The sequence below is a fragment of the Argentina silus genome (genome assembly GCF_951799395.1).
Source record: "Argentina silus genome assembly, chromosome: X".
Lineage (NCBI taxonomy): Eukaryota > Metazoa > Chordata > Actinopteri > Argentiniformes > Argentinidae > Argentina > Argentina silus.
The window spans coordinates 49,368,538-49,385,703 of record NC_139653.1 but is presented as its reverse complement, the minus strand read 5'-3'; the positions used below and the strand labels follow the sequence as shown (position 1 = coordinate 49,385,703).

Here is a 17,166-nt window from a genome sequence, read left to right as displayed (position 1 = left end):
CCCCCCACTAAAACACATCTTTATATCATAACTGGCGACATGATTTAATATTTGGGCGATATTAAATAAAAGTGTACCAGCCAGTGATAACTGACAAATTAGGAGTAGGCCTATCTGAACTATCTTGGTGTAAAATGGAATTGATAACAGTTCTCTAAAACAAGGGCAGGTGGTGAAGTGTCTGAAACGAGAGACAAGGTGAGTAACACAAAAATAAATAGGAAACAATATATTAATAACATGAAAAAAAGACAAACATAAACTAAGAAACAGGACGAGACGTTACAGACTGGGTGATATATCAAAAGGGGTAAAACACTGGAAGAGTGGATGTAAAACTCAGTTCTTGGCTCAGACCACACGGTTGGACCCAGAGCATGGACTGCTCTGCTGCCGATTATACCAAGTAAAACATTCCTTAAACACAGAAGTTATCACTGTCCTTTTATTTCCTTACACTAGATTAAGTCTAGGCCTAGACTAAAAAGCATATTCAATGGAGAGTCTTAATCTGTGGATGAATGACAAATTAGAAGTACGCCTATCTGAACTATTTTGGTGTAAAATGGAATTACAGTTCTCTAAAATATGCAACATTTTGGCTGCAGTACAATTGATGTTTGCATTTCAATCTTCTATGAACGGAATTGTTTAAATGAAGAACAGCTTTGTTTTGTTAATGGGAAACGATTTGAGCTTGTTGTAAGTGGAGCTCAAGCACGCACACCTAGGAGCTGAATGCAGGGCCGGTTTTAGCCTGCTATATTAGGATGGGCTGGTAGAAATAATAGGTGGACAACTTGGGCGGTAGGTACCCAGAGGTTAGAGACTAGTAGCACGAAGGTATATGTACAGTATATCAGTCATATATCCATTTCTTTATTTCTTTTTATCTATCTATCTATCTATCTATCTATCTATCTATCTATCTATCTATCTATCTATCCATCCATCCATCCATCCATCCATCCATCCATCCATCCATCCATCCATCCATCCATCTACAACATCAGTCTCCTGTTTCCCTTGGCAAAAATTCAAACAATTTCATCCATGTCTAGGGTATTTGTTATTGATTTCACCAAATTCCTCTTTCTTTCATATAACATGGTGCGACGATAGGGGGTTATGACTTGTGACAATGTGGAGAAGGAACTCTCACATGATGCTGAAGACACACCAATTACCAGGGCTGTTACATACAATTTATGCAACACAGGAAAATCTTAAACACCTGCAGGTGTTTACACACAGTGGACAGGCCTGTTTCATTTGGACATTCCTTGGTCAACATTGGTTTTGCAACAACAATTTAATTTTTCAGTCACATTGTCTGCCGCATTGCCAGCAAGCACATGCAGAGGGCGCAACAAGGTGGAATCTAGAAATACACAAGATTTGGGTACAAGACTGGATATGGCTGTCATTAAGTCTACATTCTTCATGGAAAATCTGTTTTCCATTTCTGAAATGGCCCTGTCAAGGATGTTGAGTAGGGATCTTTTCAGAGACTGACAGGGGGTGATGGTGGGATCATCAGAATCTGTATGACCCACAGTTGAGAGCACAACTCTTTCATCAAGGTGTTTACTCAATGTTCTCCTTCTCTTTGGAGGATGTGAATCAGGACTCCAGTGATGCACCAACAACCTCACAAGCAGTGCACACATACACAGACTGAGACTGTAGAATTGCATTTGCTGGTTTCACCAAGCACTCGGCATCATCATCCTCTGAGATCTCTGACAGGATAGTGAGAAGACGGCCTTCATTTTCAACAATGCACCTTGTCACATCATAATGTCTTGTCCAGCGAATTTCAAGCAGTCTTTTGAAACAAGGAGCATCATACTTTTCTGACACAGTGGTGACGGAAGAAGTTATACAGGGAACTAGAGAGGTTGAAAAACGTTTTGGCACATGGCTCACCCTGCATGGCATGCACAACCACTAAGTGTAACTGGTGGTTATAACAATGAATATATGGAATATATCTAGCAAGCTTCTATTGAAGCAATGCTTGCACACCACCTTGTACTGCACTCATCACCGATGCACCATCATAACACTGGCTAATTATGTTGTCAGCACTGTAGCCAGCCTCAGAAAGATGTCTCAATATTTCAGTGGAAATGTACTCAGTATAAAGTTGATGCAAGTCAAGCAACCCAATGAGATGCAGATGCATACATACAAACCAAATCATTATGGACAAATTCTCAACATTACACCTGTCCCTAGTCCCATCACTTTTCATGCAAAACCCTGCAGGGTCAGTGTTTGCATACCTTTTCCTGACCTCTCCAAGAGCCAGTGTTTCAATTATCTTGTTTTGAATATCCTTAGAGGTGTACTTGTCATTTTAGGCATACCCTTAGCAATATCAGCTAGCTTGTCATCCTTCTCTAAGGTATATTCAAACAATTTCAAAAAAAGACCCGCAGCAATGTCATCAGCATCGGTGTCCCGGTGGTCACGCTGTAAGGTTTCTGTTGTTCCACGGAGCCCTAACTCGTTCACACACAGAAACTTAACTACACCACCAATGCTCTTGACATAATATTGGTTCTTTTCAAGCTGTGTTTTACCTACCAGCATACAGTTGATGGTTACTGTAATGGCAAAAAATATATTTAGACTATTTTGCTTAAGTCATATATGAAATGTATTGACCTCTCTGTGACCCAATGTACTTTGTTATTTTTAATTATGTGACTGAGGAAGAACCAAAACCGACTGCTCCTTCTCTTGTATCAAAGATGTTATGTGACCTTGGAACACTCCTAACTGCAGGCTGAGGTTTGAGATAGTAGCTCAGAACGCCTACGCTTCTTTCCCAGCTTCTTTATCAGCAAACAGGTGCAAGATATGTTTACCCCTAGACCTATGACGTACAAGCATTGGAGTTAAGGATGGTCCTCTCCTCAGCCACAACATCAGTATCTGAATCCACACTGTTGGTGAAGGAATGCTGATCCAGCTTTAAACAACGTTGTTTAACCTTTGTATATGCATTAAAACTCTCAACTGAGACCAAACATCATTGATTGTTGTTCACTGAAAGATTTCCATCACATTACCCCTGTTGCCTCTCTGTATTTGTGCTCAGACCAGGTGGTTGCAGCCTGTACATGACTGTGGCTGGATGCATGCTCCTGTAACCCCCTGTCATGCTTGAGTGCCGCTTTCCAGTTGTTAAAACCATGCAAGGTAAAAACAAAATAAATAAAATAAAATAAAGGCTTCTGGCATTACGACTGCCAATGGCCCCTGGTGTGAGCATTGATTACTTTGTCTTATGATGACTGTTGGATAGATGATTCACTTACTTAAACAAATGTATTTGTTGTAAGTCGCTTTGGATAAAGGCGTCTGCTAAATGCCATAAATGTAAATGTATCTGTTAGTGTGTGGAACAATAGTAATCACCGATTGGTGGGGAACTATTCTCTGCTGCTGGGGGCGGGATTTGATCCTCAGTCTGTCCTTCTCCCTTCATAGAATAAATTTGAGTTAATACAAAAGGACTGCTGATGGAAATTTGCTAGTAGCTAAATCTGGTGCAAAGCCTCTCCTCTCTCTGAGATTACTGTTTTTGTACATGATCCCTGACAAAAATAAGCGTAATAAACTAAAATTTATTTAAACTAACATTTAGAACACTAATTTGTTCCAATCCATACACGAGTTAGAGCAGGTTATGCATTTGAGTGTGTGATTTTTCACGAGCAGTGGGACCGTGTGTGTGCTTTTACTTGCTTTACCTTGTCCTGTGTGTGTGCAATCTGAGCCATCAGAGTTCATAGTTGTCATAGCAACACCCCTTCCCCTCGGCATGCTCCGAGAGACACTCTGTGCAGCGGACGGGTCTGCTTCAGAGCTCTCTGTGTTTGTGCCTGAACACGACGGGAAGAAGGGGTGGGCAGTGGATGACATTGGAGGTGGGCTGTAGGCTGCCTACCCAATCAGAAGTTAGAAACAGTACTGGTAATGTTTTTCTTAACTTTTGATTGGGTGGGCAAGACGCACGTTTGGGTGGGCTGAGCCCGTAGCCACCACCGGCCTTGGCTGAACCAAAATGTGTAACCTACAGATCTTGAATGTCACACATATCAACCACTGTCCAAGTGCTACAGCAAATATATGACACCTAAATGAAAGTATTTCATTTGTAGATAAGTAACTAAGGTAAATAAGATACTTGATACAGTACCTCCGTTGGGTATATAAGCTGCTCTGTTTTGAGATTGTGATAGGATCAATCGACAGCTCACCAGTTTTGATGTAATACTTTTGTGCTTTACCTTTTTTTTTATTTTTATAACACTTAGCTTGATCAAAGTTTCAATTAATCAATATTGTACAACTCTATGAGATTGTGACCAGATCAACCGACAGGTGAAACATTGAGATTGGTGTCAGTCTTTATGTTCTTCCTGCTGTATACTGTATTGTATAACTGTCCATCTGTATCTACTATGTTGAATGTATATGTCCATTGGTAGCTATCTCTCTTCCTACGTACTTTGTGTGTGACACTGGAGTCATCATTGTTTTTCTGATGGACATTCCTGTCATCTGAACTGACACTGCTCACTAAGATCAACTCTTAATGTCTCCTCCTGGGATCCCCTGTTGTACTCTCACTGACTCAGCCTCTCCATCGATTGAGAGATGAGAATCTGGCTTCTGAGATCATCACCATTAAGCCCTCTACAGAGCAGCCATACCTGTATACAGGGTTTAACGAGAGCTAACAGATGCACAAGATCTAGGTTTCTACGTCAGGTATTCTAACTCAATCTGCATTTTAATAGTATTGCGGAGCAGTATGTTGCTTTCTCTATGAGCTGTTTTGATGTAATACTAATTTGCTTTACAGTTGATTTAAAAGTTTCAATAAATCAATACAGTGGACAACTCCACAATCATATTCTGCATTGTTGTTATTATCACACATAATCTCACTGGTTTGTAGGAGCAAGGAAGCACCATATAGTGAATTGTAGCTGTATTATTTTTCTGATTGTTAACAAATATTTTGCCACTTTCTTTCTTTTTTCACAGGTGGATGTGTGGACTACCTGACAAACTCAGAAGGCCTGTTCACCAACTACGCCAGCTCCTCCCCCAACAATGCAGACTACATGTAGTACATTTGACCGGGGGTTGAATTGTCCAGCTGGAATTCCCCTATATCAAGTACGCCTGTTGAATGTTTATTCTTTAACAAAGCCATGTTTTAATACTCTTAAAACCCTCTTTCCTTCTGTTGACATCCATACTATGATGATTTATCTAAAATAACAGGATTGTGAAGTATTTTTGCCTAAAACCTTCTCATCAGGAAATTAAATGGATGTTCAATTGGATTTAAATCTGAAGATTGGCCAGTCAAGACCTTTCCACTTTTTGGTCCTGAAAAACTCCCTAATTGATATGTCAGGATGTTTTGGGTCATTGTCTTACTGATGAAGCACCATCCAATGAATTTGGAGGCATTTGCTTGTATGCAAGATGTTTCTGTACACTTCAGAATACATACTGCTGCTGCTGTTAGCAGTAACACCATCAATTGAGACAAGTTAGACAGTTCTTGTGGCAGCTAAACATGCCCAAACCATAGCACCCCTACACCATGTTTCACAAATGAGGTGGTATGCTGTAGATTTTGGGCAGATGCTTTTTTCTCCAAACGTTCCCCTCTGGTACATGATAATATTTGTCTTGTTGACAGATGCAGATGGTAGTCTCTGACACATTCACGCCTGCCTCCTGCAGAGTGTTCCTGATCTGTGGGACAGTTTTGGGGCTTTTCTTAATCATGGTGAGCATTCTTCAGTCATCCACTGAAGAAGTCTTCCTTGGCCTACCAGCCCGTTTTCGATTGCTGAGCTCACCAATATATTCTTTCTTTTTTAATGATGTTCCAAACTGTTACAAAGTGTAAGGTTTTGGCTATGTTTCTGAATAACCAGAAACACCTGTCAAGCTAAATTACTTCATACTTTTGGTGCTCTGAAATAGGGGGACTATGTATAAAAAGTGTTCTAATTTCTAAATGGTGAAACCATTGAATTAAATTAATATTGAATTAAAGCTGAGAATCAGATCATGGTATAGTTTGATCTCAAATCTAAACTGTTGGAGTATAGAGCTAAAAGAAGACAAAATGCTTACTCTTTCCAATACTTATGGTGGGCACTGTATTTTACCCACTAGCTTTGATGTGTAGTTTTACTCCGGTACATCACAGCCCATTTCTGTTAACCGTAGAGATTCCCATGCTCCCATGGTGATTTACATTTACATTTACATTTATGGCATTTAGCAGAATTTATTCATTTATTATGGCATTTAGAAGATTTATTCAGAGGCACAAAATATGCGTCTGAGTATATCACCGTGGGAGCAGACATTCCTTTTTAAAATGCATTCTTCTGTCAGACAACATGCACATCTGCAGGTGAATAAAACACAGCGCACAGTGACGTTTGAAGTCAACTCTTTCTTTTAGGCTTCTGTATTAACAGCTGTGGCTGGGGCAGAGTCAATGTCTGCTCCTGCCACTCTGACTGTCGGTACGAAATTCACAGAAAGGTTTAGTTGATGTGATTGTTGGTAATGGTTTCTGCTTTATCCATCTTTTACAGCAGTCCTTTATCTCTCTGTCTCACAGATCATTGTCCAATGACAACATAGTTCACCCGAAACTACAGGTATGTATCCAATCATAGATGGTTCACAATGTAACGCTTCTTTACTCACCTAATGTAATGATTAATTAATCAACGTACTCTCAATGAAAAGTTGACACTTTGATCATCTCATGTTTCCCCTTCCTATAACCTGTGGAGGGCTTGAGGCCCTTCTCCAACCCTTAATATGTCATTTATTACCATGACAACACCTACTTAATCTGGCCAAAGAAGCTTCTTGTCATTTTCTTAGCTGGAGTGATTAATCTTGAAAAATGAAGAGAGCTTTATGAGGAAAATGCATTTAAATCAAAACTGATTTCTGATGTTTTCTTTTTAATCATTCTGATAAATGAGTTCATGAAAACACATGGGCCCAATGAAATGGACCAAAAATTACCATCCACGAAATTATATTGATACAAAACACTATGCTTATTTGCTCTATGATGGCCCTATTCAGATGTTAGATTTATTGTTGTTTCAGGTTAGAGATCTGCTGCTCCTGTGACTACCTCTCTGTGTACGGTGGGTCATCCGTTTGGGTGGGTCAGCTCTCAATTTATAGTGTACATGCCCCATACCCATTTCACAGCCTCTAGCCTCATTGCCACTTAGCCTCGCACAGCCTGCAAAATGTATTGTTTTATTGTTCCTTTTTGTAAAACTGTAAATTTGTTATTGCTATTTTGTTAATATTTTGCTATTTTGTAAATTTCTTGTGAATATTTGCTATTGTTTTTCATGTCCCATGCACCAACCTCACCAATTCAATTTTCTGTATGTGAAAATATACTTGGCCAAATAAAAGAATTCTGATTCTGATTCTGATTCTGATTCTGATTGCTTGGCACAGTCTGTAACAACGACACATTGGACGCATACCACTCCACCTCCAACTACATGACTGTTGTCTTCCGGTCCGACCCTCAGCAGTTGGCAGGGGCTTCCGAGCCTTGTTCAGCAGCTCCCTTCAGGCAAGCACAGATAATGTGTTGGTAATCTGCTATCTAAGAGTAAGACCCTAATACCCTAGGAATAGACACCCTAATAGGTCACCTGGGTGACTTGATCATCTGTGAGCTGTCTGATTGTCAAGACTTTCCCCCATGGCACTGAAAACGTGAACTCATTCAGTAATTCCACTCACACAAGGTCTTCAGAATCAGTCAAACATCGCATCATAATACCTACCTAAATATGTGATATGTTATTGTTGTTCTTCGGGTGGAGTGGACTGCTCCTCAGACGACCTGAACATAGTGCTTCAGAGATCCTACCTGAACTCAATGGGCTACAGTGGCAACAATCTGTACCTAAACAACGAGCGCTGCAGACCTCATATCAGCAGCCACCAGGTGGTGTTCAGCTTCCCCATCAACACCTGTGGCAGCAAGCGAGAGGCACACTGTTCATCCTAGAGCACGATGATTAACACATTAAGCATGAGCATAGTATAACTCTCATAGCCAGTGGCGTACACTGTTTAACCATGGTGGAGTGTTGCATACTCTGCTCTTTTAAGCCTTTTCCCTGAGACGTGATGTTTGCATGCAGGAGATCAGCTGTTCGTCCCCTGACCGTTCGATTTCAATTGTCCTGCCTGAAGTTACGTAAACTTAATTTGTTGGTGTGTGCTCCGAGAGGGCAGAGTGTAAAAAATAAATAAAAAATACTTCAAGCAATAGGACACTATCTACTCTGGAATCAATAGGACACTATCTACTCTGGAATCAATAGGACACTATCTACTCTGGAATCAATAGGACACTATCTACTCTGGAATCAATAGGACACTATCTACTCTGGAATCATGAGATGAAAAAGTACCTGTAAATTCTCACAAAATACTTTTCATAGTTTTAGATCTTGAGAAGACAGGTGAGGAGTAAGCGAAGCTTACGACAATGCTGACCAGCCTCAAACAGCTTTCCTAATCATTAATACTGTCATTCTGCTTCATTTCACTTAAAGTAATTAAGTAATGCTTATTCATTGCTAGACTGAAATAATTTCTCTTTGCTACATTTGCAAAATGATTAAAAGCATCCTAAAAATAATTATTCGTTTACCAACAGTTATTGGTGTCTGTAGCATCTTTTTACATTCTATGATGTCTGATCACCTTAATGTATACCATTATAGAAGTATTCCCTCTCCCTGTATCTCGAAAAACTTATGCTATATTACAGTTTTTCTCAATTGCTTAGACACAATTCCTGAAACAACCATATTCCATTTTCTCAAATTTTCACACACAATTTTAAAAACTTACACCCAACAATACAAACATCTAACTTCTGGGTCCCAATTTAAACTTTGCCCTCAGACAACACACACAAGCTGTCAAAAACACAGACTACATAACTGTTTGTTACACACTGAAGGGATTAATTCAAAATACTGCTACCAAAATGTTTAGAATAGATTTTTAGAGAAATCATTTGGAACTTTCTAAAACCATAGCACTGACTATCCAGATAACACTTTCAGAAACACCCTGGTGAGAAAAATTAAAAACAGTACTGTAATAAATACCTCTTACATTAGTGGATAAGGGAATACTACTGTATATGCTGTTTTGGTCAAAAACCTGACCTTTGAAATGTCACACTGACAAAACATGTAAGGAAGAGTCTGTGCACAGTAAAATACTCAATTTCCAAAAGCTTTATTTCCAAATGCAGCAACTGTACAGGTTACTCAGTATAAGCATCAGCATTCTCATCATCTCGTCTTGCCAGGCAGTGTGGGGAAAATGCCCTTGTGTGCCTTAGAAAAGCCTGGATAGACTCCACACACACACACACACACACACACACACACACACACACACACATCACCACAGGCGTCCACCATTGCCTCCAGGAGGTTTTGCTGTGTGCAGGGGCTGCGGTCATACACTCTCCACCGCCATGCTGAGAAAAATTCCTCAATCAGATTCAGAAATGGTGAATATGCTGGCAAAAAAAGAACAGTGAACCTGATGTGGTAATTGAACCAGGCGATGGAAACTCATGTTATCCCAAATGACAACATATTGGGATTGCTCTGGTTACCCTGGCTCCCCTTCCTGTTGAAGAATGTTATTGTGCAGCTGATCTAGAAATTGAAGGAGTTGTGCCGAGTTCTATGGACCCACTTTGACATGGCGGTGGAGGAAGCCATGATTGCTGATGGCTGCATAGGGTGACGTTGCCTCCCCTCTGGCCAGGAACTTGTATGATGGATGGTGACCAATGATATTGCGTCCCCTTTTGCGCCTTTTTGTTAGGTTGAACCCTGCCTCGTCGATGGAGATGTACTCATGTGGGTCTGCCATGGCATCCAGCTCAAAGAAGTAAAAGAAAAACACACATTTTACTGTACTACAAATACAGTACTGTAGTGTACTACTGTACTGGAATGAAAGATTGTGTACTGCAGTTACTGTAACATTACTATACAGCACTGTATTGATGTGCTGGAGAGATGGGCCATACTCTACATACTGTAAACATTCTGTACAGTATAGCAATTACCTGCACATATTGGAATCGTTGCTCCTTAACTCTGTTTGAAATCCTTTCAAAAGGCACACGGTACGGCTGCTTTGTCCTTATGTGGTTCTTCTGAACGACCCGGTCAATGGTGGAAATGCTGATGCTGTCATTTCCTTGGAAGACTACCTGGTCTTCAACTATTTGAGTTTGAATTTCCCTCAAACGGATGGCACTATTGGCAATCACCATATTCACCAGGGCAGTCTCCTGCTTAGCTGTGAGAAGTCTCCGCCTTCCTCCAATAGCTGCCTCTCAGTTCTACAAAAATGAAATTTGACTATTACTGACCTGTGGTCATCCGTTACTGTGGTAAAAACTATACTGAGAACAAATTGGAGATTCAGTCTATATGCACTACATCACATTACATGTGTCACAGTAACAAGGCTAATTACCTGTTTTCCCTTCTGAAAGTACGGACAATGGATAAAAGCGTAATGAAAAGTGTAAGGGCTTAGGTTGGGTTGCACAAGCTGTCCAGCTTCTCTCCTAGTCCTCCCATGTGTGAGCACATGATGAACTTGGGTGGCACGGATTTCATCTGAGATTACTTATCTTTGTTGTTGTCCTCGTCCTCTTCCTCGTCCTCTTCCTCTCTGTTGTCTTGCAACTTCGGCATTGTTAGGATCCATTGTTCCAAAGCACATAGACATGCCTCTAGGCCCTATTCATTGACCCTGCAATTCTGATTGGTGTGTTAAACAATGTTTCTCAAATGTGTTCGCACCTGAAGAAAGGTGCTCTTTGAGTTAAGATTGTGATGACTTGAGTTAATTATATTGAGAGCATGTGTTTGCTGAATGAACATATAGTGCGATGAATGATTTATTTGGCCACTTTTGTGTAAGGTTTTGCAGAAAGACCTTTGAATATTGAAACGTATGGAAACAGGTGAATAGTGTTTATGGTTATGGGAAATGTGTGTGTGTTTTTGGGCTATAGGAACCAGTTTTTGTGTTTAAGCAATCGAGAAAAACTGTAATGTCATTATACACCAGTGATCACATACAACAGCAATGATTATGCCCACAGAGGTTGTCTTTCTGCTGATATAAGGGAGTGTCTCAAAAGTGACACTGACATACAAGGTTGTGTATTCAGAAAGGTACAGTACCAAGACAAAGGACAAAACACAATTGAGACCATGAACAGATCTGTTAAAAAACACTTTACTTAGAAATTTGTTAAGATTTTTTTTTTTTCCACATAAAATGATTTGTCGTCCCAGGGGGAAGAAAGTGATAGCCACAACGCTCAACATTCACCAGATCTATAAAGCTACGACACATTGAACGAACATTACCCCATCATCATTGGACACCTGTATTATTGTAAGCCTGGTGACGTGCAGTTGCTCCTAGACACAGTAACTATGTTCTCCACATACACGTTGCTAAGCAACACAGCATCCAATACTACAAACAACCTTGCCATGGCAGTTGTTTTCAATTAAGCATAATTTCAACTTTGACACTTAACACCTATCCAACCAGAACATTCTGAATACAATACTCTAGGAATATTCAGGAAAGCATGAGATCCACTGTCTTGATTACAGCAAAGCAGGGGGAATCCCAAGGCAAGGCATATAACATAGGCTAAAACATGGCATCTCTGGTGCTACTTGGCAATTCTGGACAAGGAAGTGTTGAGGAGAGAGATACAACAGATATGGTTGATGGTGGGTCTTACAGTGACAAATTATACTTTAAAAGGTAGGCTCTGTGGTAAGATGTTAACACAGGAAGTGGAATAACATCTGGCATGGTTCAACTTCACCCAAAGAAGATCATATGCGTCTACTTTTAAAGGTCAGCATATGAATGATGTAAATATGCTTCATATTCAACAAAATACATTTTGTAAAATGTGAGTGTACCAAGTAGTTAAGGGTGTTGGCTAAAGAAAGACACTGTGAACATAACTATCACTAACAACAATAATACTTCCTCATCTTAACACACACACACACACACACACACACACACACACACACACACACACACACACACACACACACACACACACACGAAGATTTTGGAATATAGCCTGCCAATTGGAGAACAGGATGTTTTCTTAAAATCTTCCTCAATATCTTAGAATAAATAAGCCTTCCCAGCTAGGACATGAATGATTGTGAATATCTCAGGCACTGTTGGAAGATATAGGTTGTGCCTTCTATGCACTCTGAAATAGTTTAGTAAGTTATAATTAAGAAAACTCTAAAGTCAAGCAGTTTCACTAAGATGTTTGCATCATCTATGCAATCAGTGTTAAAAAGATACTGTATATATTTGAAAGACAAAGTCAGTTAGGAATGCTCGATGATCAAACTGGTAAGCTGAGATTCACCTCTCTATATAACACCATCGTTACACTACATATGCATGGGCACCTTAAAATGTACACAAAAAATACACCTCAAAGTCCTCCTTTCCATTCAAATCAAAGTCAGTACACAAAGCTTACAAAGGCTACATCAAGGCCAAATTTGAGAAAGTTAAAAAGCAATAAATAAAATCACCATGGAATTAAATAAAAACCAAGTTCCATCGTCTAAGAGTCTTTTGTGGTGGACCCACCAGTCGCTCACTACTTGTGCTGCCCCCTGGCGAAGTGGCAGGCAAAGTCGTACTTGCTCCTGCACCTGTAGCCACAGATGTTGCACTGGAAAGGGTTCTCGTAGCCGTGGCAGCCCATGTGAATGGTGTAGAGGATGTTGTCAGGGAAGTAGATGTCACAGTGCTCACAGTGGTGTAGCAGCTGGGGGTCCTGGTGCAGAGAGGGTATGCCTGGGGCCGGCGTGCTGGGCTGGCTGTTGGTGATACTGGGGGTACTGGTGCGCCCGCTGTGCTCACTGCAAGGCCCAGCACCAGGGCTGCAGCTGCTGTGTGGAGGGGGTCTGGGCTCCGGGGTGATGGGGGAGGAGGAGGCGTGGGCTGTGCTGGCCGACACAGCCAACGGAGTAGTGGCTGAGTGAGGCTGCTGGATGAGGAAGGGCTTCTCGTCCACACAGGACTCTGCACCAGGAGACATGGGAGCCTGGGTCTGGACCTCAGAGGGCAGGCTGGCCAGCTGGCCGGCCAGGGTAGAGAGCTGGTTGAGGGGGTTGTCCATGACCAGGTCGTGGTGGAGGTCGTCCCTGGAGCTTCCGTCTCCACCAGCAGCTGGATCGTTGTAAGCCTCCTGGCGTAGGTGGGGCAGCTCGTGGGAGTAGTCATTCATGTGATCCACCTTGTGCACCACCATTGAGGGGGGGCTGAAGTTGATGAGGAGCCGGCGGCCATAGCCCAGCGAGCTAGCCTTCTTCTGGAGGACACTCAGCATCTTCTTGTGGGAGAGCGAGGAGCGTGCTCCCTTCATGGGTAAGAGCTTGTGCCTCCGGCGGCGGTGGTGTGACAGGTTGCTACGGTCGCTGCAGCGGAAGGAACACAGCTCGCACTTGTAGGGCTTCTCACCTGTGTGGGAGCGCATGTGGGCCTCTAGGTGGCGCTCGTAGGCGGAGGCAAAGGGACACAGGTGACAGCGGTGGGGCTTCTCCCCTGTTTGATAGTAGGTTAACAAACAGGGAGAACAAATAAAACATTTATGTTTTTCTGTTGTTGCAGTTTGTCTGTGTGAAACGCAAACGTTCAAGTTAAAGGCCTGTGCAAGCTTCTACACAAATCTGTCCCCATATGACATGGTGTTACCTCGGCACCTTCAAGCTCACCTGTGTGAATGCGGATGTGCTCGATGAGCCGTGCTGTGCCTCTGGTGGCGTAATTACAGTAACGGCACTTCAATTTACCATCATACGTCCTCTCAAAGCCATCCACCAGCATCCCCGAGTTGTCCTCCAGTGACATGTCCACAGCGGGGTGGTCCAACCCATTCTGACTGCAGTCTGCACAGGTACATCACATTAACAATCACACAAGTGCATACATTGGTTAAATAGCTATTCACATTTTGTTGACAGAAAAAATTTCAGTTGTTGTCATAGCTACCTGCTGGCAGATCATCCACCTCTTTGACACCACTGACTGATCCTGATATCATGTTCACATGTTGAGTCTGTTGGCTGAGATACTCTTGGAAGTCTTTTACAAAGTCCAATGTATCAGGCTTTTCCTCGCCCATTGGAAGACTGACGGTTTCACGTGCCCCACCTTGCAATTTACGAACTAGTCCAACTGTAACCATCACAATAAAAAAATTAAAGGGGCTACGTTGGACTTGTAAAATGATTGAACAGCTGTTAATTTCAAACATTCAAATGTTCGTATAATCTAAATTTACATTGATCATAGTCAACATAACACTGACACCATGTGATCTATACTACATGCTAGTACAATAATTGCTGGCTGGCCAGTTCAGTTGACAAACGTCTGGAGCCTTGTGAGCCATTAACGTTAGCCAGCTGACGAGCCTTTACTCGTACTTACCTTTTCAAAATGTCAGTGAAGTATTAGCAAGCATTCACATTTCTGGGGCTGGATTGTTATAGACAGGTTGACGATTTTCAATGACAAATCAGTGATTGACGTCAAGCGAGCTGGCTAGCGATAGCTACTAGTACTGTGTTCCCATATTGTTATTGTTGCTAACGCGACTCGTTAGCCAGCTAGCTAGCTGAGAAAAAAACATTGTTTCCGCTCTTGTTTGGCCCTTAACCACTTGGCTGACTAAATATTCTTTGAAAGCATCACTCAAGTTTGGCTGTATCAAGTTCCCATGGAGATAACGAGTGCTACAATTATCTGTCTATTGATCTTTGACCGCACAACACTGTTATAAAACGCTACGCTGGCTGAATCAAAACAATGAAGCTGCAATCCGTGTTCTCTGAGCACCAATAGTGGAACTCCGCCCATCTACTTCCGGTCAATGCAAACGGCTGTAAATGAGGATTTCTTCAAAATAAGTCTTTAGTTTGCATTTAAACATGGTAAATAGGGGTCAAGGAACCACAAATATGCTAATCATCTTAACAAATGTATATATATCAAAAACATATAGTATTTTGTATAGTATTGCCCCAGAAGGGTTTGTAATTGTTCTTATATCCTAGTTATTATTATGAAATGGTATTGCTCCAGAATAATGGGCTGTACAGAACTATTTTTCATTATTTTATTAAGATTTCCAATATATCTTTGGTACCACTCTACTCTGGAACACCTCTAGAAAGCATATCAGGTGAGTTTGAATCTAAAGCGATGTCATTGCAATTGTTGCATATTTCTGTACTGTCCATTATATGTGCCCTACACAGTGCAGATAGGTCATTTGAGGTGTATGGCCGGAGTAAATAGCCAACAACATTTGCTATGACTATGATCACTTCAGATTCAAACTCACCTCATATGCATTCTAGAAGTGTTCCAGTAAAGTGACATGTAATCCCACCAATATGTACATTTAAAAGCTCAAAATTACTTTTTCAAAACTGTATATACTTTCTATTGGGTAACTTGTGCTTATTTCAGCAAAAATAAGAGAAGATATTGTGATCCCATCACTTTCCATTCATGTTTTAACTCGCCCTTTTATTTTGAAGCCGCGAAAACGGCGAAGGCCGAAACCGAAAGTCTTAATGTTGCTATGTAGTGCTTATTATACCTCAGACAACACAGATGTTGTGTGGGGGTCAAAGTTAATTCAGTGTACCCGCGAACTCCGTCCCGCCTTCAGATGCAATAATTGCGCGAAGAACTGTTCCCGAGGGTACTTTACTGCAGTGCGATGAGGCTTTTTAACCAAGGCTTTTACCTGTATTTTCCTCTGTCACTTATTTTCCTGCTTTCTCAAACATAAATATTCTAAGACTTAAGAGTAGCATACAAATGCTGAAGTTTACTAAATGCTACATTATCTATTCCAATATTAGTTTTAGAGTTAGAGTTTAGCCAATATTGGGTAGTGCATTTCATTTAATCTCTATTCAATGTGAAATTCTAAAAATGTTACAATTTGTTTCAAACACAATATACTCCTAACAATAGACACAGAAATTGCATTACTTTAAATAGCTAGATTGACTCATTAATGTTTCATCACGATCAATAATTTAACAGTTAAGAAGTTTGGGAAGATCACATTGCCCCATTTGTGTCAAAGTTGGAGGGAAACCATTGAGAAGAGGGTGATAAATGGCCAGTTTGAGGGAGGCCATTGTATCCTTTTCAATGACCCATCTTCTTGTAATGTTACAAGATCATTACATCAAGTAATGTACACCCTCTGACAGTTGTTGCCTGAACTCAACATTGCAACAGGAGCTATGGAGTGTGTGTGTGTGTGTGTGTGTGTGAGAGAGAGAGAGAGAGAGAGAGAGAGAGAGAGAGAGAGAGAGAGAGAGAGAGAGAGAGAGAGAGAGAGAGAGAGAGAGAGTGTGTGTGTGTGTGTGTGTGTGTGTTACTTCTACTGCAGTACCATAAATTTCTTTAAAGGTGAGAACATCCACAATAAAACCACTGTTTGTGGTTACAGTTCAGTCTCTGTACACTAGATGGCATATACACACCAGTGTTGACAATCAGTCAGCAAGGTGCCCATTCTGGTAGTTCATCCACATCTAATATAAACCTCACCACACAAGGCTAAAACTGAAGATACACATTACCATCATACTGTAAAAAACAGTAATGGAGACGGTTTTGGACATTGTTAACTTTCCTCTTGTGTTGAGATTACAGATATCTATGATACCGATCTACAAAGGGTTGAATAGTACAATTCCAAGATGACAAGGATTCTCTATGTCAGCTAACAATAGAAAAGCCCAGGGGCCTTAAGGGACAGGGCCGAGATGACAGTTAGGTGGACTGTCCCTTAAGTCCCCTGGGTTAAACTACCGCCAGAGTAGTCAATTACATCAGTCAATTACATCACCTCAATTACATCACCTCCTAATGGCCTGTCGACACTATGTTAATAAC

General features: G+C 41.1%; 1 protein-coding gene across 1 annotated transcript; it reads right to left on the bottom strand.

Annotated features, from left to right (window-relative positions):
• Positions 1–11,393: 11,393 nt before the first annotated feature.
• On the bottom strand, positions 11,394–15,029 carry LOC310823392 (zinc finger protein Pegasus-like). The gene is made up of 4 exons (XM_083696236.1): positions 14,671–15,029; positions 14,230–14,415; positions 13,953–14,126; positions 11,394–13,782 (listed from the first exon to the last, which is right to left on the bottom strand). Exons 2-4 carry the CDS (start codon positions 14,360–14,362, stop codon positions 12,833–12,835), a joined length of 1,257 nt encoding a protein of 418 aa, XP_083552362.1. The 5' UTR covers positions 14,363–14,415; positions 14,671–15,029; the 3' UTR covers positions 11,394–12,832.
• Between the last annotated feature and the right edge of the window lie 2,137 nt (positions 15,030–17,166).

Coding starts and splice junctions, on each gene's coding strand:
- LOC310823392 (XM_083696236.1), bottom strand. CDS start 14,362: ATGGGCGAGGAAAAGCCTGATACATTGGACTTTGTAAAAGACTTCCAA. Junction 14,127..14,229: donor GGTGGATGATCTGCCAGCAG/GTAGCTATGACA, acceptor GTACCTGTGCAG/ACTGCAGTCAGAATGGGTTG. Junction 13,783..13,952: donor GCACATCCGCATTCACACAG/GTGAGCTTGAAG, acceptor ACTATCAAACAG/GGGAGAAGCCCCACCGCTGT.